Raw genomic sequence first — 21,815 nt, 5'->3', positions numbered from 1 at the left:
CCACCCATCCATCCATCCATCCATCCATCCATCCATCCATCCATCCACCCATCCATCCCTCCACCCATCCATCCATCCATCCATCCATCCGTTCGTCCATCCATCCGTCCATCCGTCCATCTGTCCATCCGTCCACCCACCCATCCATCCCTCCACCCATCCATTCCTCCGTCCATCTCTCCATCCATCCATCTCTTTCAACTCACCCTCTTCCCCACCTGTCAGTCTATTCCCTTCTATCTGTCCTCACCCCAATGCAGCCCCCACAAGTCTCCTCTTTCCCTTCCTTTTCCTTCCCTCTTGTCCTGTTGGGACAAAGGGAACTGGGTGGCCCCACTTTGGGGTCTGCAGGGGCCACATGCCACCCTTAGCAGAGCAGAGCTGCAGCACACAACCAGGACAGGTGTCCTCGAGGGAAATCAAGCCCTGTCCCACACTGCCTCCCAGCCCAGACCCCATTAACCATGACCCACTAAAGTGATGTGTGCCAGCTGCACCCCAGGAGACTCGCTCGGGATGGGGGATGGATGGGGATGGTGCAGGACCCGCTGCTGGTAAATGCTCATCTGCAAGGCCCCTAAATGTCCCATTCCTTGGCCTGGATGGTGCTGGGTGCTGCTGGGAACGTGTGGCCATGGTGGGGTGGGCTTGGGATGTGGTGGAGTGTGTGAGAAATGAGGTGACCCTGTTCTGAGCAGCCAGGAGGTGTGCCTGCAGGATATGCACACACCTGGGGGGAGATGCTGGCACCAGTGGGGCCAGGATGTGGATGTGAGCGGGATGGGAGGTGCAGGGCATGGGTATCAGTGGGCTGTGGGGAGGGTGGGCTGGGTACAAGGAGATGTGGGGAGGTGGGGTGTGGTGCAGAGACGGGTGGGCAGCGGGTGCAGGACATGGATGTGAGTGGGATGCGGCTGGGATTGGGCAGTGGGACGTGGGATGAGAGCGGCAGTGAGAGTTGGGATGTAGATACAAGACAGCAGTGGGATTTGGGATGTTGACAGCAGTGGGCAGCAGAATGCAGGACACAGATGTGAGCAGCGCGTGGCTGTGAGCCAGCAGTGGGATTTGGGGTGTGGACACAAGCGGGTAGTGGGATACAGGACTTGAGCAGGATGGGGATGTGAGCGCGCAGCTGACTCAGGTGAGGACTTGCTGGGCTGCGGCGGGGGCACGGACCCCATGGGGCTGCAGGCAGCGCTGCCTCAGCACCCGGCGGCAGCTGGGCCGGGCGGTGATTAATGACCCTTATTAGAGTCGTTAATAGGGCCAGGCGGTGCAGCCGGCCGGGGACGGGAGCGCAGCGTGTGGCTGAGCGAGGAGAGGGGCGCGACGCCGGGGCTGAGCCGCTGGGGGGGGCTCTGTCTGGGGGACGGCAGCGGTGTTTGGGTGCTGAGCGCCGTGTCCCCGCAGGCACCATGCGCCCGGTGCGCAGGAACTTCTACGACCCCTCCTCAGCACCGGGAAAGGGCATCGTGTGGGAATGGGAGAACGACAACAGCTCGTGGACGCCCTACGACATGGACATCTGCATCACCATCCAGAACGCCTACGAGAAGCAGCACCCCTGGCTGGACCTCTCCTCCCTGGGCTTCTGCTACCTCATCTACTTCAGCAGCATGTCGCAGATGAACCGACAGACGCAGCGCCGGCGCCGGCTGCGGCGCCGCATGGACCTGGCGTACCCTCTGACCATGGGCTCCATCCCCAAGTCGCAGTCGTGGCCGGTGGGCAGCAGCACGGGGCAGCCCTGCTCGTGCCATCAGTGCCTGCTGGTCAACAGCACCCGCGCGGCATCCAACGCCATCCTGGCCTCGCAGCGCCGCAAGCTGTACGCCGGCACGGGGACGGTGCCGGTGCGGCAGAGCAGCACCTTTGCCGGTGCGACGTTGTGGCCATCGGCGGGCGGCACGGCCAAAGGGGAGGCACCCAGGGTGCCTGCTGGGGCTTTTGGGTGCAGCCAGAGCACGCCCGGCACCGTGCAGCTGCCTGGCCTCAATAACCTCAACCGGCCCGGCACGCAGCGGGGGGCTGGCAGTAGCGCCCGCACCGCGGTGCCCCCCGGGTAAGCTGGGATGAGGATGCATGTGACGGCGCTGAGGTGGCACGGGGTGGGCTCACGGCGATGGGGAGGTGGCACGGAGGTGCACTCAGATTGCTTGGCAGCACCAGCTGTCGCCTCACCGGTGCTGGCACCGTGTCACCACCACCACAGCCGTGCCGTGCCATGCTGTGCCGTGCTGCACTCCTGTGTTGTGCCGTGCAGCTCCATGCCGTGACACACCATGGCTGGTTGTGCCAGTCCACGCCGTGCCATGCTGGCTGCAGCAGATGAGGTGCCAGTCACTGGGGGACTTGTGTCCCTGTTGTCCAGCATGCGGTGGGTCACTCCAGAGCGTTTGTTCCAGTACCACCAGGCAGGTCCTGTGGGGAGCTGTTGTGGCATCCTGCCCTGCAGGAAGGATCTGGCCTCGCGCTGGGAGATGCAGCGGGACACGACTGGGTGGTGGTGGTGACATCCTGACAGTGTCACCTCCGCTTCAGGGTGTGTGCTGCAGGAACACCTGTGGGTCAGGGGTAGCAGGGGCACAGGGAGCATCACACGGTGTGGGGACGTACCTCTGCGTCCTTCCCACTGCCCGCAGTCACAGTGCACAGCCAGACAGAGCTGGGGACAGGGGTGACAGAGTTGCAGAGAGGGGGGGCATGCAGGGTCATCAAGCATGGCGTGTTTCCTTCCTCTGTTGATGTGCTGCTTTCGCTTCCGTGTCCTGGGCCAAGCCATCCTCGTGTCGACACGCAGCCCCCGCGCTGTGCGTCCCCATGGACAGGTAGGAGGGGGCTGGAGGGGTGAGGGCCCCACTGCCATACATGGCCTTGGTGTGGCTGAGGGTGGCCTTGGGAACTGCGGGCAGGGACTGGCAGTAGAGGCAAGGCTGGGTTGTGGCATGGCCTGGGGCCTGGGCCCCTGTTGCAGGGGCAGGAAGGGTCCCCGCGCAACAGACCCTTCCTTGGGGCTGGGATCTGCTGTCTGTGTTGTGGCTGCTGGGTTGTGAACAGGGATGTGGGGGCTCTCCCCATGTCTACACACCCACAACCATCTCTATCCACCCATCCACCCATCCACCCACCCATCCATCCATCCACATACTTATTCATCTCTGTCCTTCTGTCTCTCTATCTGTCTGTCCATCCACCCATTCCCCACCATCCCTGCTCTCCTCACATCCCTGCTGTGTCCTCAGCCACCTTCCCATGTGTCCCCACGACCCCACATCTCGCACCAAGCTGTAGCTGTGCAGCTTTGCACACATGGGTGCACAGCCGAGGAGATGCATGCATGAGTGTACAGGCACCTGCCCAGATGCACTCCTGGCTACCCTAATGACACTGCAGAAAGGACGGGACCCAGGGGACATTCCTCCTGTCTCTTGCAGGGTGCCAGCCCTCCCGGTCAAGAACCTGAACGGCACCGGCCCCGTCCATCCCGCCCTGGCAGGTAATGGATGGGGTCCCACAGAGCACCCATAGGTGCTCAGGGGTCGAGCCAGGGATGGAAGGAACAGACAGACACCCCTGTCCCTGTGCAGGGATGACGGGCATCCTGATGTGTGCTGCTGGACTGCCCGTCTGCCTGACCCGTGCGCCCAAGCCCATCCTGCACCCGCCGCCCGTCAGCAAGAGTGACATCAAGCCTGTGCCTGGGGTCAGCGGAATCTGCAGGAAGACCAAGAAGAAGCACCTCAAAAGGAGTAAGGAGCTGCTGGAGGGGAAACTGAGGCACAGGTGGTGCTGTGGGTTGGGACCTGAAATGTTGGGGGGATGGCCTGAAATGCAGCGTGCCCCCCGAGCCTTAAGGTGATGTCACTGCCCATGGCTCCTCTGTGCCACCTCCTCTCTGTCACTGTCCCCATGCTAGAGGCAGGAGGTGGCAGGGAGGGTTTGGTGGTGGGGGGTGGGGGTTGTCTGACTGACACCCCTATCCATGGCAGGCAAGAACCCAGAGGATGTGGTGCGTCGCTACATCCAGAAAGTGAAGACCCCTCCGGATGAGGTGAGCCGGCATGGCGGGATGGCAGGGCATGGGCACAGAACCTGGTGTGACCCCCATGAGGTGACCCCCGTGCCCCCCCAGGACTGCACCATCTGCATGGAGCGGTTGGTCACCTCCTCGGGCTACGAGGGCGTCCTGAGTCACCGCGGCATCAAGCCGGAGCTGGTGGGCAAGCTGGGCAAATGTGGGCACATGTACCACCTGCTGTGCCTCGTGGCCATGTACAACAACGGCAACAAGGTGAGCCAACGTGGACACGGGGTCTGAGGGCATACGGCAGGGGCTGAGTGCCCACCCTGGCTGTGCCTGCAGGACGGCAGCTTGCAGTGCCCCACCTGCAAGGCCATCTATGGGGAGAAGACAGGCACGCAGCCCCCTGGGAAGATGGAGTTCCACCTCATCCCCCATTCCCTCCCGGGCTACACTGACTCCAAAACCATCCGGATAGTCTACGACATCCCCACCGGCATCCAGGTGAGCCCCCCGCAGCCCCCACCCCAGGGCTGGGTGTCCCCACGCCACTGCTCACCCCTCTGCTGTCCTCACCAAAGGGTCCAGAGCACCCCAACCCTGGCAAGAAGTTCACGGCACGCGGCTTTCCCCGGCACTGCTACCTGCCTGACAACGAGAAGGGCAGGAAGGTGAGCGGCTCCGTGTCCCCGGGGGTGGCACAGGCGGGGATGTGGCCATACGGATGGGGACATGGGGGTGGCCGCGCCGTGGGGTGGGATGCAGCAATGGCCGTCCCCCAGGTGCTGAAGCTGCTGATCGTGGCGTGGGACCGGCGGCTCATCTTCACCATCGGCACCTCCAACACCACGGGAGAATCAGACACGGTGGTGTGGAACGAGATCCATCACAAGACCGAATTCGGCTCCAACCTGACGGGTCACGGCTATCCCGATCCCAACTACCTGGACAACGTCCTGGCCGAGCTGCTGGCGCAGGGCGTCTCCGAGGCCACCCTCAAGGACTGAGCCCACGGTGAGGGGCTCCCCGCCGTCCCCTCGGCCCCGTGTCACCGTCCCTGCAGCTTCGCCGCCGGCCCCCCGTGGGCTCATCCCCCGGTGCCACCCGCCGCGTGTCCCCGTCCCCTGCCCGGCCTCCAGCAGCGCGGTGCTTTCCTCTCCGCCCACCCGGTGCCCCACGGAGCCGCGTGCAGCCGGTGCCATGTGTACGTCTCTGTGTTACGGAATACACCGCAGCGTCCCGGCGTCCCCGCGTCACCCACTCGCGTCCCCGTGCCGCGCCGTGATAGGGAAGGGTGCTGGCTGGGGTTGCACTGGGGTCTGTCCTCCGTGGGCGCTCACAAGAGCTGCCAGCGCTGCACACACACGCACGCGCGGCCCGGCGCTCCACGGACACGTCTGTGTGAGTGCGAGCACCCCGTGTCCGCGGGGTGCCCTCGCCGCGCCGCCTCGTCTCTCTGTGGGCAGAGGAGAGCGGCGCGGACTACAGCTCCCAGAATGCTTTGCGGCGCGACGCTGGCTGGCCTTGGCGGCGCAGGGCATGCTGGGAGCTGTAGTTCTGTTCACGTGGCCGTGGCCGCGTCCGTCTCCGTGGCCGTGGGAGGGTTCGACACCCCGTCACCGCGAGCGAAGGCTTCGTGGGCCGCATCCAGATCGCGCAGCACCGCCCGCAGCCGCTCCGCGACGGCTCCACCTGCGGCCGCGCAGAGGCAGCATTCCCACCCGCGACGCCCGGCACCCACCCGTGACACCCACTGCCCTTCCCGTCCCACCCCGCTGTGTTTCCTCCCACCTCTCCTCCTCCCCGACATCGGCACGCCTCGTTTGGCGGCGTGCCGGGTCGTGTGCGGGGGGTGTGCGTGGCTGTGCGCATCCACGCGTGTCTCCGTGCGTGCATTCGGGTGCGCGCGGCTGGGAGCGTGCGTGAATGCAGCCGAGGGCCGGGGCCTCGCGTGCGTGCGGCCGTGGGGGTTTGCTGTCCCCTGGTGGAGAAAGCACGGCTCGCAGCTGTGCGTGTGCGTGGTGTGCACATGTGTGCGTGCTTGTGCACGTATATTGGGCACACGTGCAACCGTGCATGTGCAACAAGTACATGCATGCGTGCAAGTGTGCATGCAAAGCCCGTGTCCATGTGCCTGTGTGTGTGCATCTATGTGTGCACATCAATGCAGCTCGCCCCCCATAACCCCCCCCCATCCCCATTCTCTCCTACCTCCAAGCTTCAGCTCTGAGCTCTGCACTGCCACGCTGCCCTCGGGTTCTGCCACCGCCTCCCTGCAGGACGAGGATGCTAAGTGAACCCGGGGGAGGATGACACCCATGGGTGCCTCCCCCCTGGGACGCAGCCTCACCACAGCCGTGTCCCTGCACGCTGGAGGTGCCCATAGAGGCTCTGTGCCGCCGCCGCGGGGTCCAGGGGGTCACTCCACTCATCCAATGCCACCGCGCTGTGGGTCCGGCTGCAGCCAGGAGCTATCGAGAAGAGCGGGGTTGGGTGGAGGGGAACCACTGGGGACTCCCTCGTGTCCCCTCTGTCCCCATTACCGGCACGGTTGGGCTGCAGACAGCAGGTCCAGCGGGCGGTGCGGAAGGTGCCGGGGTGGCAGGTGGGCAGCATGGCCCCGTTGGCACTGCTGGCCTGGCGCAGAGCCCACAGCCACTGCCACAGCTCTGGTGTGCTCTGTGGGGACACAGCGGTGGCACCCACCCATGATGCTGGCACCCATCGTGTTGGGCAGCACCACAGTTCCACGTGCAGCATCCCCAGGGTGGGCATAAGGTGGCACGGGGACCCTGAGGGGCAGTTTGATGTCACAGGTGGGAGTTGGTGGGGTGGTGGCACTTGGGAACAAGGCTAGTATCACAGTGACCCCAATGTGGGCAAGGCTGGTATTCCAGTGACCCAATATTGACCTCAGTACAGACAGAGCTGGTACCCTAATGACCCCAGTGTAGAACCCAGTACAGGCAGGTACACCTCATTAACCCAGTACAGATAGGGGTGTTACCCATTGACCCTAGTGTATATAGGGCTGGTACCTCAGTGATCCTACTACAGATATTACTGGATGCCCTAGTGACCCCAGTATAACCAGAACTGATAGCCCAGTGAACCCCACTGCAGATACAGCTGCATACCCTACTGATCCCAGCAGTGACCCCGGTACTACTAAAATCTGATACCCCAGTGTTCCCAGTACAGCAGGACTTGGGACTGAGGCTGCCCCCATTGCCCCCACACAGCGGCTGCTGGGTGCTGGGGTACTGGGTGGCGGCAGCCTGGAGTGTTGGGGTCCCAGTGGTGCTGGGATGGGGATGTCCACACCTTACACTGGATGTAGGTGGTGCGCAGCTGCCCGGTGCCATCCTGCGCCACCACCTGCATGACGTGGGGCTGCGGGAACGTGCCCTCATCCACGCGCTCCACTGCCTGTATGTGCCCCACTGGGATGCAGCTGTGCTCCTGAAGACCCCAGAATGCTGCACGTCACTACACCCACAGCCTGGCACCCTGCAGCAGGGTGGGAGGACAACAGACAACACCTACCTGGCACTCAGGGGACTTGGAGTAGGACAGAGCCTGGGCACTGAGCCAGAAGTACCGCTTCTTGAAGGCGAAGCGGGGCAGCAGGGAGGGCTCCTCGGCCTCCCGTGCGTGCAGGAAACCCTCCTTGATTGTGGCCGAGGGACTGAAAGGTGCCACTGACACCATCCCCTCGCCTGCTGTGGCTGTAGCCATGGCACGGGGACAGTGACATCAATTTGGGGTGCCACCATCACCCCAAAAAGCACAAAGATGCTTCCATCCCTTAGGATACAGGACATATCCCCAGGATGGGATGGGATTCCATGGTGCCCACCATGCCTGCTCACCCTGCGTGCTGTCCACCTCGATGAGGCTGTCCAGGAAGGCTCTGACACGAGTGATGCTGGGCAGCAGGACGGTGTTCAGTGGGGCCATCCAGGGCTCCTTGCCCGGTTGCAGTCCCAGGTTGCCGATGCTCTGCAGCGCCTGCCCATGGGAGTGGGATTTGGGGAGGAAAATGGGGAGACGGAACAATGCAAGGTGGTGGGAGCCAACCGTGGCTGTGCTCAATGCACTCATCCCCAGTGGGAACAAACCAGCTTAAAGCACGTGGCATGGGGGAGGAAAGGCTCTGCCCTTCTTGGGATACTTGTTCCTTCCTTGGTCACTGTCCTCTGAGATCCCTCTCCCTCCCCAGGGTCTTCCAGCATCCCTGGGGTCCCCTTCCCAGCTTGGCATCTTCATCCCCTCTGAGGTCTTCATCCCTTTTGGTGTCCACATCCTTTGTGCTCCCCATCCCTCCCTATGATCGCTGTCCTGCCATGGCATCTGTGTCTCTCCTTGGTCCCACATCTTCCTTCAGGTCTCTGTCCCTCTTTGGAGTCCCATCCCTCCCTGGTACCCCATCCTCCTGCAGGGTCTCCATCCCTTCTCTGGGTCCCCATTCCTCCTGGTCATCCCAGTTCCTCCCTGTCCAGGGTTTCCCTGGCCCTCTGAGGTCTCCGCCCACCCTGGGGTCTCCATCCCTTTTGGTGTCCCCATCCCTTCTGATGTCCCCATTCCTCCTATGGTCCCTGTTCTTCGGTGGCATCCCTATCCCTCCTTGATCCCACATCCCTCCTTCAGGTCTCCGTCCCACCTTGGTGCCTCATCCCTGCCCCAAATCCCCTCCCTCCCCGAGGTCCCCCCACCATGTCCTCGTTCCCCTGAGCACCTTGGCGAGCAGCAAGAGAGTGCGCCCAGTGCGGGGCTCAGCATGCTGCTCCCTCAGGCCAAAGAGCTTCGGGGTGAGGACGGCAGGGGCGAAGAAACGGAGGAAGAGGAACCCACTGATGGCAATGTACTGCACCTCCTGCACAAGGACAGAGTTCAGCACCGGCACTGCGCTGCCCTCCCAGCCCCACAGGGATCCCCACCTCGTGCTGCGGTGAGGGGAAGCGCTCCTCCACCCGCCTACAGAGCTGTTTGAAGGCCACCCTCATCAGGAGGGGGCACTTGTCCACCGAGCCCACGATGGCATCCACCATGTGCCCCAGGTAGCCCTGCAGCAGCTCCAGGCTGCTCTCTCGCACCTGGGCTTCTGACAGGGACCCCTTGAAGGAAATCCTCCTGTGGAGACACCAGCAGCTCGTGACCACTGAGAGGACCCGTGGGTGACACCAAGATGGAGACACATCCCCACACTCGCCTGCCACGGCTCAGCTCCATCTTGCAGGGGTCCAGTTCCACGTACTTCTTCTCCTCGAAGATGCGGTTCACCACCGGCTTCAGGACCGCGTGCAGGTAGGGCAGCCCCACTGCCTGCATGGGGCAGGAGGTCACCACTGCTGTCCCCACACTGTCCCCAGCACTGTGTCATGTCCTGAAGCCATCACAAGGTGCTGGAGTGATGTTTCCTCCTGGGCTCACCTTCAAGAACTGCTCCACGGACTTGGAGGCCAAAGAGTTGGAGCGGAAAAGGGTATTGGGGTCCGCTGGGAGGGAGTCCACCATGAGCCATGGGGTTGCCCCAGCTGTCCCCAGTGTGCCCAACCCTTTGGTGGCCTCACAGCAGGCTTTGGGGCACCCTGGCAGCCTTCAGGGTGGTTTCCCTTCCAGTTCCCCACTGAGGGTCTGCAGGAGATGCTCCAGTCCCTGCATTTACTGGTCTGACCCCAGCACTTACTGGTTCTGGTCAGCTCACGGGTGATGACATAGTCCAGGAAGGGCACAGCCAGACCCTGAGCCAGGAAGACCTTCACCAGCTTGGTGGCCACATCCTGCCTGCTGTCCCCTGAGGTCACCTCCTCCAGGACAGCCAGAGCCGTGCTGGCTGCGGGCTGTGAGGAGGGCATGGGGATGTCACACACCATGGGGACAAATGGTACAAGTGTGTCCCCAGCCCACAGAACCCACCTGGCCTGGGGAGCGGAGGGGCTCGGCCAGGAGTTGGATGAGGGGCTGGTAGCAGTGCTGGGGCAGGACTCTGTCCTCCAGCAGCCGCACCGTCAGCCGCAGGGAGCCCAGCTGTCCCCTAAAGTGACAGCGTGATGGGGGAGGCATGGCTGCCCCCTGCTCCTCACCCTGTCACTCTCCATCGTCCGTTGCCCAGCACTCACCTTGGCTCCTCGGTGCTGCTGGGGAAGGGCAGGAGCTGGAACCAGCCCTCCATGGGACCCGACGCATCCAGGGGGACCTTTACCTGGGGAACGCAGGCAGGGATTGAGCTGGGAGGCACAGAGCATCACGTATCCCCACATGTATCCAGCTTTCACCTGTCCCAGGAAGTCATTCTTGCCCACGATGTCCCAGTCCCACACCTCTACACTCAGCATGCTGTCCCCTGGCTCGTCCTCTGCAAGCTCAAACTCCAGCACTTCATCCCAGTGAGGGAAGCGGGTCTTCTTAATCACCTGCTGGGGACAGGGGGGTGGCAGCAGGGGATGGAGCCCCTGCCTCTGGGCACCCGCTGCCACCCTTGACACTCAACCCCCAACTCACAGCTGTCTCCTGCGTGTGCCCACAGCACGACACCCGGACGAAGGGGTCTGAGGTGCCTGAGGGGTCCCGGGAGGCCAGGTCCCTGGGGGAGGATGGGGGTCAGGGGGATGCTGTGGGTACCCGGCCCCTACGGCACTGTCCCCTGTCCCCTTGTGTCACCACGGATGCAGTGAGGCACTTGTGTGTCAGGTGGCACCAGGGAGGGGGTGCTGGCAGCTGGTCCCTGGGGGGCACAGGGCACAGTGGAGATGCTGCTGTCCCTCCTGGCTGTCCCCATGGCCATCTGGTTGCCATGGCAGCTGCTTTGGTCGCCATGGCAGCAGGATGCTGCTCTGCCAACAGCCTCCGGTCTGGCAGCCGCATGTGCGGGCACACAAACACACACACGTGTGCACACACATGCACACATGGGCACACATACGCTCACATAGAGCAGCCCCATCCCAACCTCCTTCAAAGGCAGTGGGGCTGCCTCAGTTTCCCCAATTTTAAAACAAATGGGGAGAAATGCCATATGAAATCTTGTCTGCCCCATGGGAGTATCCCCACGGACAGCACAGTCCCTTGCCTTCAGTCCCCAGCCCGGCTCCCAGCAGGGCTGGCAGTGCCCGAGCAGTGTGGCACAGGTGCTGAGACCCCACAGCATCGTGACACACGGGCTGCAAGCAGCAACGTCCCTGAGCAGGACACAGTGATGACCATTCTTGGCAGGCCTGACCCCCCTACCATCCAGCCAACCCCACTGACCCAAACACAAACCCTGGTGGTGACACAATCCCTACCTGGCTGCAATGAGGTGGCAGCGCAGCACCCGCGGGTGGCCCTGCTCAGGCATCTTCACCTCCAGGTGGATCTCACCCTGCACCTCCTGGTCAGGGTGCACAGGCACCAGGCTGAGCCAGCTGTCAATGCCTAACAAAGGGGGCACGGGGTGGGCACCCCCAGCACGGGGATGAGCCCTATGCCCCCCATACTCCCCGTGCCCCTGCTCACCCCGCAGCTGTGCTGAGATCTGCTGGCGGCTCAGTGACACTTTACCGATCACATCGTCGTGCCTGCAGGGTGACACTGATGGGGATGGCCACCCCAGAGTGGTGCTGACCCCACTGCCCACCCGCTGCCATCAGCCCTGCTGCCCCCTACCCGATGGTGTCTTCATCCAGCACATAGATGGTGAGGCTGTGGAAGCCGCTGGGCAGGCGCAGGGTGAACTCCTCGCCCCAAAATGGGTTCAGGCTTCTCCACACCGTGGCTGTTCTGTGGGCAGAGGACCCCCATGGGCACTCCATCCAGACCCTGTGTCCCCATCCCATAGTGGGATGGTCACCTACCTGGCAACCACCTCATCGTCCACCTTGACCACGCAGTAGGGATCGCTGGAGCCAGAGCTAGGGGGAGAAAGGGGACACGGGGGGGTCAGCACCCCATGGTGTTCCCTGAGGCAAGCACCCCAAGGGCTCACCAGGGCATTGGCCACAAGACCCATGGCCACGGGTGCGCTGAGCTGCTCAGTCTTAGCTGGATGCCCTGCCTGGGGACATCTTTTCCCGGCACCTTTTGAGCTGGGGGACCTGGGGGTCATCTCAACCATGCATCCCCATGTCCCTGGGTGTCTGTGCCAGCTGCGCAGCCATGCCCGAGTTTCTGTAGCAACCCACTTCCCTGTGTCAGGGCGTGGGGCTGGAAAGGTGTCATGGTGACATGGTGACACGGTGACACCAGCCTCTGCCTGGGCTTAACCCCTTGCAGCAAGGTAGAAAAGAAGAGCTGGTTCCCCAGGGTGAGGGCTGGGCATTGGCTCACAGACGATGCACTCAAGGGGTGCTCAGTGTCCTCCTGTCTGGGGGCTGGCTGTGATGCTGGAAACCCCCCCCCCCCCCCCCAAGGGATGCTCTGCCAGCTGTGGGGTCCCAGGATAGGTGCTGCAGCCCCTGGATGGGGCGGTCCCATATGAAACCCTGCTATATGGAGTCACCCCAACAGCTTTATGTGTTGCTGGGGAGGCAGTGGGGGGGTGCCCCAGGGGTGCAGGTCTTCTTGCAAAGGGGACCCCTAGCCTCAGCAGACCCCCTCCTCGCTGAAATGAGCCGCAACCAGCAGGGATGAAAGCAGGAAGCCCCCAAACCACGGGCAGAGAGCAGCACCCCCCAGAGCCCCGTGCCCCCTGGGTGGGGGTCAGAGATCCCCAGCAGCACTCACACGTCCTTGGCAGGCAGCTCCTTCCCCTCCACCAGCCGGCAGTACAGTGAGGTGCTCTTGGCCATGGCAGCGAACTGGAGGGGGAGTCTGGGGGCAGCCCACAACTCCGGAGGGGCTGTGAGGCCCAGCTTCTTCTTCTTCCTCCTCCTCCTCCTTGCCGCGTCCCTCTGCCACTCCTTCCTTTGCTGCTTCTGGGTTTGTTTTTCTCTGTGCTGGAGTGCGCGGGCACGCGGCAGAAGGCGAACTGGGTGGGCTGGCCCTGTGCCCACGGTGGCCAAAACCCCGCAGCGTGGGGCTCACACCTGTCAGGAGCTCACTGCTGCCAGGGGAGGTGAAGCCATGCCTGGGACCTGTGCCCTGCTATAGGGAAACTGAGGCATAGAGCGCCTGTCACCCTTTGAGTGTCGTCCCCCCCCCCCCCCGCCTCCTGGAGGTGGCTTCTGTCCTGTCACAGCCGGGTGGCAGCGGGACTGTCCCCAAGCTGGGGGGGTGGCAGGTGTATCCTCCTTGTCTGTCTGTCTGCACCAGTGCAGCTGTGTTGGGGAACCCTGATCTGGGGGAAGATGGAGGTGGTGTGGGGGGCTCTGTATGCTGTCCCCTCTGCTTTGTGCCATACTGGGGGGGCACTTGGTGGATAATTCTGGGTGTTAGCAGATGTCTCCTGCGAGTGACTCATGGGAGGTGTTGGCAGGTGGGTGGCACCATGTGGGCATCGGGTCCCCAGAGTGCCACCACCATGGGGTGTCACCATATGGGTGCTGTGTCTGCAGCACGGCACCGCCAGGAGGTGTCACCTTTGTGGGTGCTGGGTCCCCAGATGGGCTCTCTGTCACCAGGGTGGCGTGGCAGGGAGCAGCACTTTGCAGGCACCGGATACCTGGGTGGCACTGCCGAGAGATGTCCCACATGGAGGTCCTGGGACGGCACTGCCAGGGGTTGTGCCCATCGGGGTGCTGGGTACCTGCCGTGGCACTGAGTGTCCCTGTATGGGTGCTGCTGCCACGGGGATGGCTCAGATGGGCACTGGGTCGCTGGGGGGTCACTGCAGGGGGTGTTCCCCTATGGGCACTGCGTCCCCAGCGTGGCACTGCCAGGGGCATCCCCACATGGGTGTTGTGCCCTCACCACAGCGAGGGCAGTGCCAGAGAGTATTGCTTTATAGGCACTGGGTCACTGAAAGGACATTGTCAGGGAGCGTCAGTTTTGTGTGCTGGGTTCCCAGCGTGGCACTGCCAGGGGTGTCCCCATATAGAGAAGATGGGTCCCAGCACGGCATTGCCAGGGGCTGTGCCCATGGGGTGTCTGGGGTGGCACTGTCAGAAGGTGTCCCCATATGGATGACGGGTCCTCAGGTGCCACTGCCACGGAGTGCCCCCTACGGCCACTGCATCTTAACGGCGGCACGGACAGGGCTGTCCCTTCGTAGGCGCTGGCTCCCCAAGAGCCACCACCCCGCCGTGCCCCAGAGTGCCACCCCTAGCGAGCACCGCCTCCGCCGCACCCGGCGTTTGCCGTCCGAACCGTCCCGGGCGCGGCTCCGAGGCCCACCCCGCGGGGGGCGGTGACGGAAAGCCGGGCCGCGGCTGCTGCCGCTCCGTATCGCAGCCCCCGCCCCGCACGGGGCGGGCCCGGCAGAGGGAGGCGGAGGCGGGCGGCGGGGCTCGGTGCGGCCCGGTGCCTCCGAGGGCCGGGGAGGCCGCGCCCAGCCCCGCAGGCCTCCCCGGGGCGGGCGGGCCGCCATGAAGCCGAGCGCAGGTGAGGCCTTGGGGGCAGGCGGAGCGGGCTGGCTGGGACGGGGGTGGGCACGGGGCAGGCGGGGGCACGAGCCCAGGCGAGACCCAGGCCCGACCCAGGCCCGACCCAGGCCCAGGTGAGGCCCGGCTCAGTTGAGGCCCAGTCGCAGGTGAGGCCCAGGTGAGGCCCAGGTGAGGCCCAGGCCCGCTGGTGACCCGCTGTCGACCCGCTGTCCCTCTGCCCAGAGGAGCCTGTGCTGCTGGCGGAGCTGAAGCCAGGCCGGCCCCAGCAGTACGACTGGAAGTCGAGCTGTGAGACATGGAGCGTGGCCTTCTCGTCCGACGGCGCCTGGTTCGCCTGGTCGCAGGGCCACTGCCTGGTCAAGCTGATCCCGTGGCCGCTGCAGGAGACTGAGCTGTGAGTAGTGCGGGCGGTGCTGTGGGTGTTGAGCTGACGGCTTCCGTGCCCTTTGCCCATCGCCGTTCTGCCGTTTCTCTGCAGCTGTAGGGCCTCGGAGCGCAAGAGCCACAAAGCAGAGGCGAAGCGGAGCCGGGCAGGAGCCAAGGAGAAGACTTTGGAGTGTGGCCAGATTGTGTGGGGCCTGGCCTTCAGCGCCTGGCCGGCGGCACGGCACCCTGATGGGGCGGCAGGGCTGTGCTGCCAGGTGTTGGCCACTGGCCTCAACGACGGGCAGATCAAGGTGTGGGAGGTGCAGACAGGTGAGCGGCTGTGTGGCGCCAGGATGAGGTCAGGAAGCACTCTGCCCTTGGTGGAGATCCTGCTCCGTCCTTCCCAAATATTTCCTGAGCTGCTGCCCCATCCCAAGCAGAGTGTGGGTGTGAGGGGGACTGACGTGGCCGCTCTCTGCAGGACATCTTCTCTTCAGCCTTCTGGGGCACCAGGATGTCGTCAGGGACCTGAGCTTTGCGCCCAATGGAAGCCTCATCCTGGTGTCGGCGTCGCGGGACAGGACCCTGCGCGTCTGGGACCTTAGCAGGGATGGTAGGAGAGAGTGGGGATGGCCCTGGTGCTCGGTCACCCCTTTTTGAAACTTGTATTCCACTGTGGGCAAGGAGGGGGCACCAAGCCACCTTGGAAGGAGAGACCGTGGCAGAGGGGCTCTGGGATGGTATTTGAGGTAGAAGTGGGCATTCTGGGACACAGCAGAGGCCTCTGCTCCCAGGCAGGACCTGAGAGCTGCAGGAAGGGGTTGTAAATAGAGTCTCAGAATGGTTGGGTTGGAAGGGACCTCACAGCCTCTCCAGACCCTGCCCTGGGCTGGCTGCCCCCCACCAAATCAGGGTCCATCCGTGGCCTTGAGCACCGCTGGGGATGGGACACCCGCAGCACTCAGGACAGCCTGGGTCAGCAGCCCACCGCCCTCTGAGTAATGAATTTCCTTCTAACATCTCACCTAAATCTCCCCTTTTAGTTTAAAACCATTCCCCCTCCTCTAATCACTCTCTGCCTATGTAGAAGGTTAGTCTCCATCTTTTCTATAAGCTCTCTTCCAGTACTGAAATAGAGCACTTGGGACGTGCGTAGGAAATCCCCCAGCCCTGCATGCCTTTTTCCCTCTCGGGAGCAGAGCTGGGTGAGCAGTTGTGGCACAATGCAGCTCTGTTCTTCCTGACTCGGTGTCTGCTGTCCCAGGGCGGCAGGTGCAGGTGCTGACAGGCCATGTGCAGTGGGTCTATTGCTGCTCCATCTCCCCTGACTGCAGCATGCTCTGCTCAGCTGCTGGAGAGAAGTCGGTGAGTCCCACAGGGTGGAGCCAGTCCTGTGTCCCACTGAATCCTGCTTTCCCCATGCAAGAAGGGGAAGGTGAGAGCCAATCCTGGGAGCGCTCCCAGCTTCAGCTCCCCTGTGCCCCACAGGCACTGCTGTGGAGTATGCGGTCCTACACACTCATCCGCAAGCTGGAGGGGCACCAGAGCAGCGTGGTGTCGTGTGACTTCTCGCCAGACTCAGCGCTCCTGGTCACTGCCTCGTATGACACCTGTGTTATCATGTGGGACCCCTACACTGGGGAGCAGCTGAGGACTCTGCGGTATGGAGCTGGGGGCTGTGGGGACCAAGCGGTGGGGACACAGCGGTGCTATGAGAGTTTGGTGGAGTTGAGCGTGGCCTTGATGCTGAGCTTGTTTTCCTCCCTGTAGCCATGTTCCCTTGCACTCAGCACTGGAGTATAGCAATGATGTCCACACCAGCTCCCTGCGGTCGGTCTGCTTCTCCCCAGAGGGCCTGTACCTGGCCACGGTGGCGGATGACAGGCGAGTTAACCCTCTTTTGAGGTTTCCAGAGGGAAAGAGGGTTCAAGGAGGACACACCAATGTGCACCAGGGGCTTGGGGCATCCTAATGGGGAGCAAAATTTATGTGTCAAAGAGACCACTGCACTCAGAGCCCTGTTTGTGCAGGGAGCAGCAAGATCAGAGCCTTGTCATCTCCCTGAGCAAAGGGCTTGGACTTGCACCTGTGTGCTGGTCTGTCATCCAGCTCAACTCTGCAGGGGTCGGCGCTTCTGCCTGGCTGCTGAGATGTCATGCTGGGGGGCTCTAAGTCCATGACAGAAAACCCTTCTCCCGTTACGTGCATTCAAGTGGCCCCAGAAGCTTCGTTTTAGCTGCAGGCACTGCCTAGCATTGTGTCCTTTTCCCCTTAGGCTCCTGAGGATCTGGGCGCTGGAGCTGCGATCTCCAGTGGCGTTTGCTCCCATGACAAATGGTTTATGCTGCATGTACTTCCCTCACGGTGGCTTCATTGCCACAGGGTGCGTATATCTGCTGGGGAAACCAGCATATCTTACCCCCATATCTCCAGGGAAACCAGCCTGGGAGTGTGAGCTGATTTTCCAGGATGGGGAGCGCGTGGGGCTGCTGCAAGCTCGGGATATTTGGGGCTGATTGTGCTTCCTTCTCTCTGTGCGGCGTTGGGTGTTTGCTCTAAGCCTGTTTGGGTCTCATTGCAGGACCAGAGATGGCCACGTCCAATTCTGGACGGCTCCAAGAGTCCTCTCGTCACTCAAGCACTTGTGCCGCAAAGCCCTGCGCACCTTCCTGACCACGTACCAGGTCCTCGCACTCCCCATTCCCAGGAAGCTGAAGGAGTTCCTCACCTACCGGACTTTCTGAGGTATCAGAGACACGGAGGTGAGAGCCCTCTGCCTCCTGGTAGGGCTGGCTGCCCCGCAGAGCACCAGAGGCTTGTGAGCTGTGGGGCAGGACTGTTGCTCCCCTCGTTTTGGGGCCGTCTGTGAACGTGGAGGTATTTTTTTGTGTAATAATACTAGAACCCAGCAAAAATGCTTGCAGAGTGCAAGGGGCACGGCACAACCTGGGGACAGCTCTGGTCCCCCTGTCCTCCTGCTATTTGCAAGTTTTGGGTCAGGTGCTTTTGCTTCCAAGTGCAATGTTGTGGGGTGAAGATTAGCAGCTGCAGTCTGAGCAAGTGTTTGTCAGTACAAATTTGGGGCCACAGCCATCCCTGACAACAGCATCCTGTGCCAGGAGCAGCCTGTACCTTGGTTCCTGGAGGGATGAGGGCTCTGCTGCTCTCAGGGTCTGGGCATGACAAACACGAGTCGGTCTCTGCAGGCTGAATGACAGCAGTGACAGAATAAAAGATGATTCCTCACTCCTTCCCTTGTTGCTTGTAGAAGTGAACTGGGGAAGCCTGGCTGGGACTCAGGGCCCCCAACCCTCCTATGCTGCAGCTCTGAGTCAGTCAGAGGAGCAGATGGGCAGTGGTGGGTGCTGGGGAGGATCCATCCTCATGTCCTGCTCTCACAGTTACACACGGCTTCATGCAGCCCCCTGCTTTCATTCCTTGGCTGCTTTTCCCACCCCCACGCCTGCCTGTAGGACTTGGCACTGAGCAGCTTGCTGCTGGTGTGCAGACCTGCTGTGCTGTGCATGCAGTGGGCTCGTGTGTGGCTTGCTGCAGCTGAGCTGGTGGCTGCAGGGATGGCACATGCAGCATCCCCTGTGTGTTACCAGACTGTCAAGAGCCCTGGGCTGACCCAGCTGGTGGAGAAGCTGGGGAATGTCCTCAGAGCTGCTCCTTGGGATGCTTTCCTTTGCAAGCAGTTAAGCCTACAGAGCTGGTGTTTCCTTAGTGCTTCAAGTAGCGATGTGACCTACAAACCCGCATGCTACCATTGTCACAGGGGCTGTCACTGCACGGAAGTGCTCTGTCCCAGTGCAGCCTCCTTGCCTTCCTGTCTGAGCAACAGGGCGGCGAAAACCTCAGCCCCAGCCTGCCATGCTTGTCTTCCTCAGCATGTGAGCAGCTGGAGCAGTGCTGCCCTGCATAGGAGGGCCCCAGGAACGCTGCAGCCCGTGTGGGTGCGTGACAGCTGCTCCACAACCCACCAGCAGCGTGGTTAAGCTGTGCTGAGCTCTACAAGGTCGGCTGGGTTGTACTTTGAGTTCTTCCCTACGTGCTGTGGAGAGCAGCGTGGACCAAAGCCCAAGCCAGGAGCTATTTGCAATGGGATGCAGGCATGGGGGGGAGGCTCGACTTGCTCCTTTCTGCCATTGTGATAGAGGGAGGAAACAAAAGACCACTGCAACAACCTGCTTGGCTTCAGAGATATTTGCATTTCCCAATGAAGCATAGACACAACGCTGCCTGTCTTTTGTCCCTCGGGCTGCATGCCTGAGGCGTGCAGAAAGGAACCACTAAGTACACAGAGCAGAGGTGGGGCAGCCCCTGCCCGCCTCATGCTTCAGCCACGATCAGGTCCCTGGTGACCTGGAATGCTGCGATGAGGGAGCTCAGCTGCACCTTCTCACTGGTGCCTGCAGCCAGCCGGTACCTGCAGCAGGAGGCACAGCCAGTTCAGCTATGTGCACCAGCAGCACGGTGAAGCAAACAGCACACGGATGTGCACCAGGGATATTGTCTCCCAGCAGCAGCTCGGCGTGTTAGGGGAGCAGCACCCCAAAATGTTTACTTACTCAATGTCTGCCATCTTGATCAGCAGCTGGATGCGGACTGAGGGTGGGAAATCAACTACAGGGAGAAAGAGATGTGAATCAGTGCAGGGCTGGGAGCGGCGTGCTGGGAGCCGGCCCCACAGAACCCCCACCTCTGTGCACAAAGAGGTGGATCTCGGTGAGGATGTCCTGCAGAGCCAGGCCCTTCAGTGTCTTCAGCTCCATGATTTCTGATGGCAGGAAGTGAAGGGGCTTCTCACGCATCCCTGCACCACCCAACACCCCAATGGGGAGTGGAACCCTTCCCATAGCGCAGCACGAACACACCCTGCCTCTGCCACAGCAGGAGGCAAAGAGGACTTAACCCCAATGGGGCTCAAACCCAAAGCAGAGGAGCAAAGGATACTGCGGTAGGCGGTGGAGAAGTTCTGGTTGAGCATCCAGTCGAGGATGTTGGCGATGTCAGCTTTGAGGGGGTGTCCTGTGCAGGTGTAGACGTTCTCCTCCGTTACTTTCCCAAAGGCCATGGAGGTGCTCTGAGGAAGAGGAGGAGGGAGGAAGAGCTCTCTGCCTGTGGGCTAACTGTGGGGCCTGAGGTGGCAAAGCAGTACCTGCAGGATGTTGAGGGCTCTGCGCATGTCACCGCTCGAGAGGGTCACCAGCGCCTTCATCCCATCCTCACTCACGTCCACCCTGGGGTGGGAGACGGGGCTGCAGCGCCTGGCCCTGGGGGGGAGCAGGGCACGGCAGGGCCCCCCATCTCACCCCTCCTCCTGGATGACGTGCTGCAGCCGGGGCACCATCAGCTCTGGGGTGAGGGGCCCGAAGCGGAAGCGGGTGCAGCGGGACTGTAGGGCAGGGATGATCTTGGAGAGGTAGTTGCAGATGAGGCAAAAGCGGGTGTTCTCGGTGAACTTCTCGATCACTGCATAAGAGCAGGGGAGAAAGGCTGGAGCCCGTGACTGCAGCCCTGTGTGATGAGGGGAAACCAGGAGTGCCACCCCTCACCCCTGACCTCGCCGCAGAGCATTCTGTGCATCCTGTGTCATGGCATCAGCTTCATCCAGGATGACGAGCTTGAAGCCTTTCCTGGGACAGAGTGAGACGAGGGGGCTTTGCTGCCAGCTGCCTCTCGGAGGCTGCAGGGCTGGGGGTTAATGGCACATGGAGATGCTTCTTCCCAGTGTGGAAGTACTCTGTGCACACTTTTCCCCTTTGGGCCAGCATGCGTGCTGCCCCGCTGTCCCCGTACTGCTCTCCTCATCTGCTTGTCCTTATCCCTTCCTCCTGCATCCTGCTCCTCCCCTCCCACCTCGGTGCCCCCCACCCACTTGAAGATGGTCCTGGTGCTGGCAAAGCTCAGGATGGGCCCTCGAACGATGTCGATGCCACGGTCATCCGATGCATTCAGCTGCGGGGATGGAAGCGGTGGTGGGGGCGTGGGGTTCCAAAACTGAGCGCCCCCCCCATCCCCAGGACCCCCCTCGTACCTCCAGCACCATGGAGCTGAACTCCCGCTCGCGGTAGAGCTGCCGTGCACAAGCCAGGATGGTGGAGGTCTTCCCGGTGCCGGGGGGGCCATAGAGCAGGAGGTGGGGCAGCCTGTCCTCACTGATGAACCGCTGGACTGGGAGGAGGGGGGGACGCGGGGACTTTGGGGGCCTGATGGGGCTCACGGGGGATTGGAGGACACAAGGACACGGCTGGGGGTAGGGGGCCTTGGGGAGGGAAGGGGGGAGGTTGTGGAGGTATAGGAGCATAGGGGATTGGAGGGTGCACAGTGGCTTGGGAGGGACACAGAGGCTTGGGGAGGGCAATGGGGGGGCAATAGGAAAGTCGTAGTGGCTTGGGAGGGGGCACAGGGACTTGGGGGACACGGGACTGGGGGTGTTACAGGGGACCGGGGGCAGGGGGGGGTTGGAGGGACATGGAGGGGGGGGGGGGTACCGGGCGTTGGTGGGGGCATGGAACTGGGAGGGGACACAGTGGCTTGGAGGGCTCGAGGGCCCGGCGCGGGAGGGGGGCACGGCGGGGGGAAGGAGGCACTGGGGAAGGTCGCGGGTGCTTGGAGATGGGCGCAGGGAGAGGTACGAGAGGGGGCAAGGAGCCGGGAGGGGTGCAGGGACTCGGGGAGAGCGAGGGGTTGGGAGGGGGCGCGGGGGGCTCCGGGCATCCCCTCGGCGGGGTCCCGGCACTCACTGGTGCTGAGGATGTCCCGGTGCGACACCAGCTCCGACAGCGCCCGCGGACGGTACTTCTCCACCCTGCGGGGCGCAGAGCTCAGCGGCGCGGCCCGAACCGCCTCCTCCCCAGCCCCCCCCCCCCCCACTCCCCGTCCCACCGCCCGCCCCGCACCACGGCAGGTTCCTCCCGCACGGCCCCGCCATGGCACCGCGCGCGGCCTCGCGAGAGCGG

The 21,815-nt window shown here is 62.8% G+C and overlaps 4 protein-coding genes across 4 annotated transcripts; 2 read left to right on the top strand and 2 right to left on the bottom strand.

Annotated features, from left to right (window-relative positions):
* The first annotated feature begins 1,418 nt into the window (after positions 1 to 1,418).
* DTX1 (deltex E3 ubiquitin ligase 1) lies at positions 1,419 to 5,033 on the top strand. Its single transcript, XM_042886222.1, has 8 exons — positions 1,419 to 2,065; positions 3,438 to 3,499; positions 3,591 to 3,752; positions 3,993 to 4,054; positions 4,136 to 4,294; positions 4,367 to 4,528; positions 4,606 to 4,695; positions 4,807 to 5,033. The coding sequence occupies exons 1-8, from the start codon at positions 1,419 to 1,421 to the stop codon at positions 5,029 to 5,031; spliced, it is 1,569 nt and encodes a 522-aa protein (XP_042742156.1). The 3' UTR covers positions 5,032 to 5,033.
* A 552-nt stretch (positions 5,034 to 5,585) lies between these two features.
* On the bottom strand, positions 5,586 to 12,825 carry RASAL1 (RAS protein activator like 1). Its single transcript, XM_042886176.1, has 21 exons — positions 12,728 to 12,825; positions 11,860 to 11,916; positions 11,672 to 11,785; positions 11,522 to 11,583; positions 11,311 to 11,440; positions 10,529 to 10,610; positions 10,303 to 10,440; positions 10,147 to 10,229; positions 9,944 to 10,061; positions 9,714 to 9,867; positions 9,458 to 9,522; positions 9,237 to 9,349; positions 8,965 to 9,157; positions 8,763 to 8,900; positions 7,897 to 8,035; positions 7,571 to 7,752; positions 7,349 to 7,486; positions 6,568 to 6,703; positions 6,375 to 6,495; positions 6,236 to 6,297; positions 5,586 to 5,716 (listed from the first exon to the last, which is right to left on the bottom strand). The coding sequence occupies exons 1-21, from the start codon at positions 12,790 to 12,792 to the stop codon at positions 5,586 to 5,588; spliced, it is 2,421 nt and encodes an 806-aa protein (XP_042742110.1). The 5' UTR covers positions 12,793 to 12,825.
* A 1,578-nt stretch (positions 12,826 to 14,403) lies between these two features.
* On the top strand, positions 14,404 to 18,099 carry WSB2 (WD repeat and SOCS box containing 2). The gene is made up of 9 exons (XM_042886229.1): positions 14,404 to 14,482; positions 14,707 to 14,878; positions 14,963 to 15,180; positions 15,332 to 15,463; positions 16,115 to 16,215; positions 16,339 to 16,511; positions 16,621 to 16,734; positions 17,126 to 17,233; positions 17,432 to 18,099. Exons 1-9 carry the CDS (start codon positions 14,467 to 14,469, stop codon positions 17,592 to 17,594), a joined length of 1,197 nt encoding a protein of 398 aa, XP_042742163.1. The 5' UTR covers positions 14,404 to 14,466; the 3' UTR covers positions 17,595 to 18,099.
* Positions 18,100 to 19,041: 942 nt separating this feature from the next.
* Positions 19,042 to 21,815, bottom strand: RFC5 (replication factor C subunit 5). Its single transcript, XM_042886230.1, has 11 exons — positions 21,756 to 21,815; positions 21,600 to 21,664; positions 20,891 to 21,027; positions 20,732 to 20,811; positions 20,416 to 20,489; positions 20,166 to 20,325; positions 20,012 to 20,093; positions 19,807 to 19,936; positions 19,553 to 19,630; positions 19,422 to 19,476; positions 19,042 to 19,279 (listed from the first exon to the last, which is right to left on the bottom strand). The coding sequence occupies exons 1-11, from the start codon at positions 21,785 to 21,787 to the stop codon at positions 19,183 to 19,185; spliced, it is 990 nt and encodes a 329-aa protein (XP_042742164.1). The 5' UTR covers positions 21,788 to 21,815; the 3' UTR covers positions 19,042 to 19,182.

This window comes from Lagopus leucura, unplaced genomic scaffold (genome assembly GCF_019238085.1).
Source record: "Lagopus leucura isolate 7727_CA_CO unplaced genomic scaffold, USGS_WTPT01 Super-Scaffold_100055, whole genome shotgun sequence".
NCBI classification, from domain to species: Eukaryota; Metazoa; Chordata; class Aves; order Galliformes; family Phasianidae; genus Lagopus; species Lagopus leucura.
Note: the sequence above shows the minus strand (reverse complement) of the source record. Positions and strands in the feature narration are given on the sequence as shown.

Coding starts and splice junctions, on each gene's coding strand:
- RFC5 (XM_042886230.1), bottom strand. CDS start 21,787: ATGGCGGGGCCGTGCGGGAGGAACCTGCCGTG. Junction 19,477..19,552: donor CCACCTCTTTGTGCACAGAG/GTGGGGGTTCTG, acceptor TTCTCCCTGTAG/TTGATTTCCCACCCTCAGTC. Junction 19,280..19,421: donor ATCAAGATGGCAGACATTGA/GTAAGTAAACAT, acceptor CTCCTGCTGCAG/GTACCGGCTGGCTGCAGGCA.
- WSB2 (XM_042886229.1), top strand. Junction 16,512..16,620: donor GAGCAGCTGAGGACTCTGCG/GTATGGAGCTGG, acceptor TCCTCCCTGTAG/CCATGTTCCCTTGCACTCAG. Junction 17,234..17,431: donor GGTGGCTTCATTGCCACAGG/GTGCGTATATCT, acceptor GTCTCATTGCAG/GACCAGAGATGGCCACGTCC.
- DTX1 (XM_042886222.1), top strand. CDS start 1,419: ATGCGCCCGGTGCGCAGGAACTTCTACGACCCCTCCTCAGCACCGGGA. Junction 3,500..3,590: donor CGTCCATCCCGCCCTGGCAG/GTAATGGATGGG, acceptor GTCCCTGTGCAG/GGATGACGGGCATCCTGATG. Junction 3,753..3,992: donor GAAGAAGCACCTCAAAAGGA/GTAAGGAGCTGC, acceptor TATCCATGGCAG/GCAAGAACCCAGAGGATGTG.
- RASAL1 (XM_042886176.1), bottom strand. CDS start 12,792: ATGGCCAAGAGCACCTCACTGTACTGCCGGCTGGTGGAGGGGAAGGAG. Junction 10,230..10,302: donor AGAATGACTTCCTGGGACAG/GTGAAAGCTGGA, acceptor TGCGTTCCCCAG/GTAAAGGTCCCCCTGGATGC. Junction 6,496..6,567: donor TCTGCAGCCCAACCGTGCCG/GTAATGGGGACA, acceptor TCTTCTCGATAG/CTCCTGGCTGCAGCCGGACC.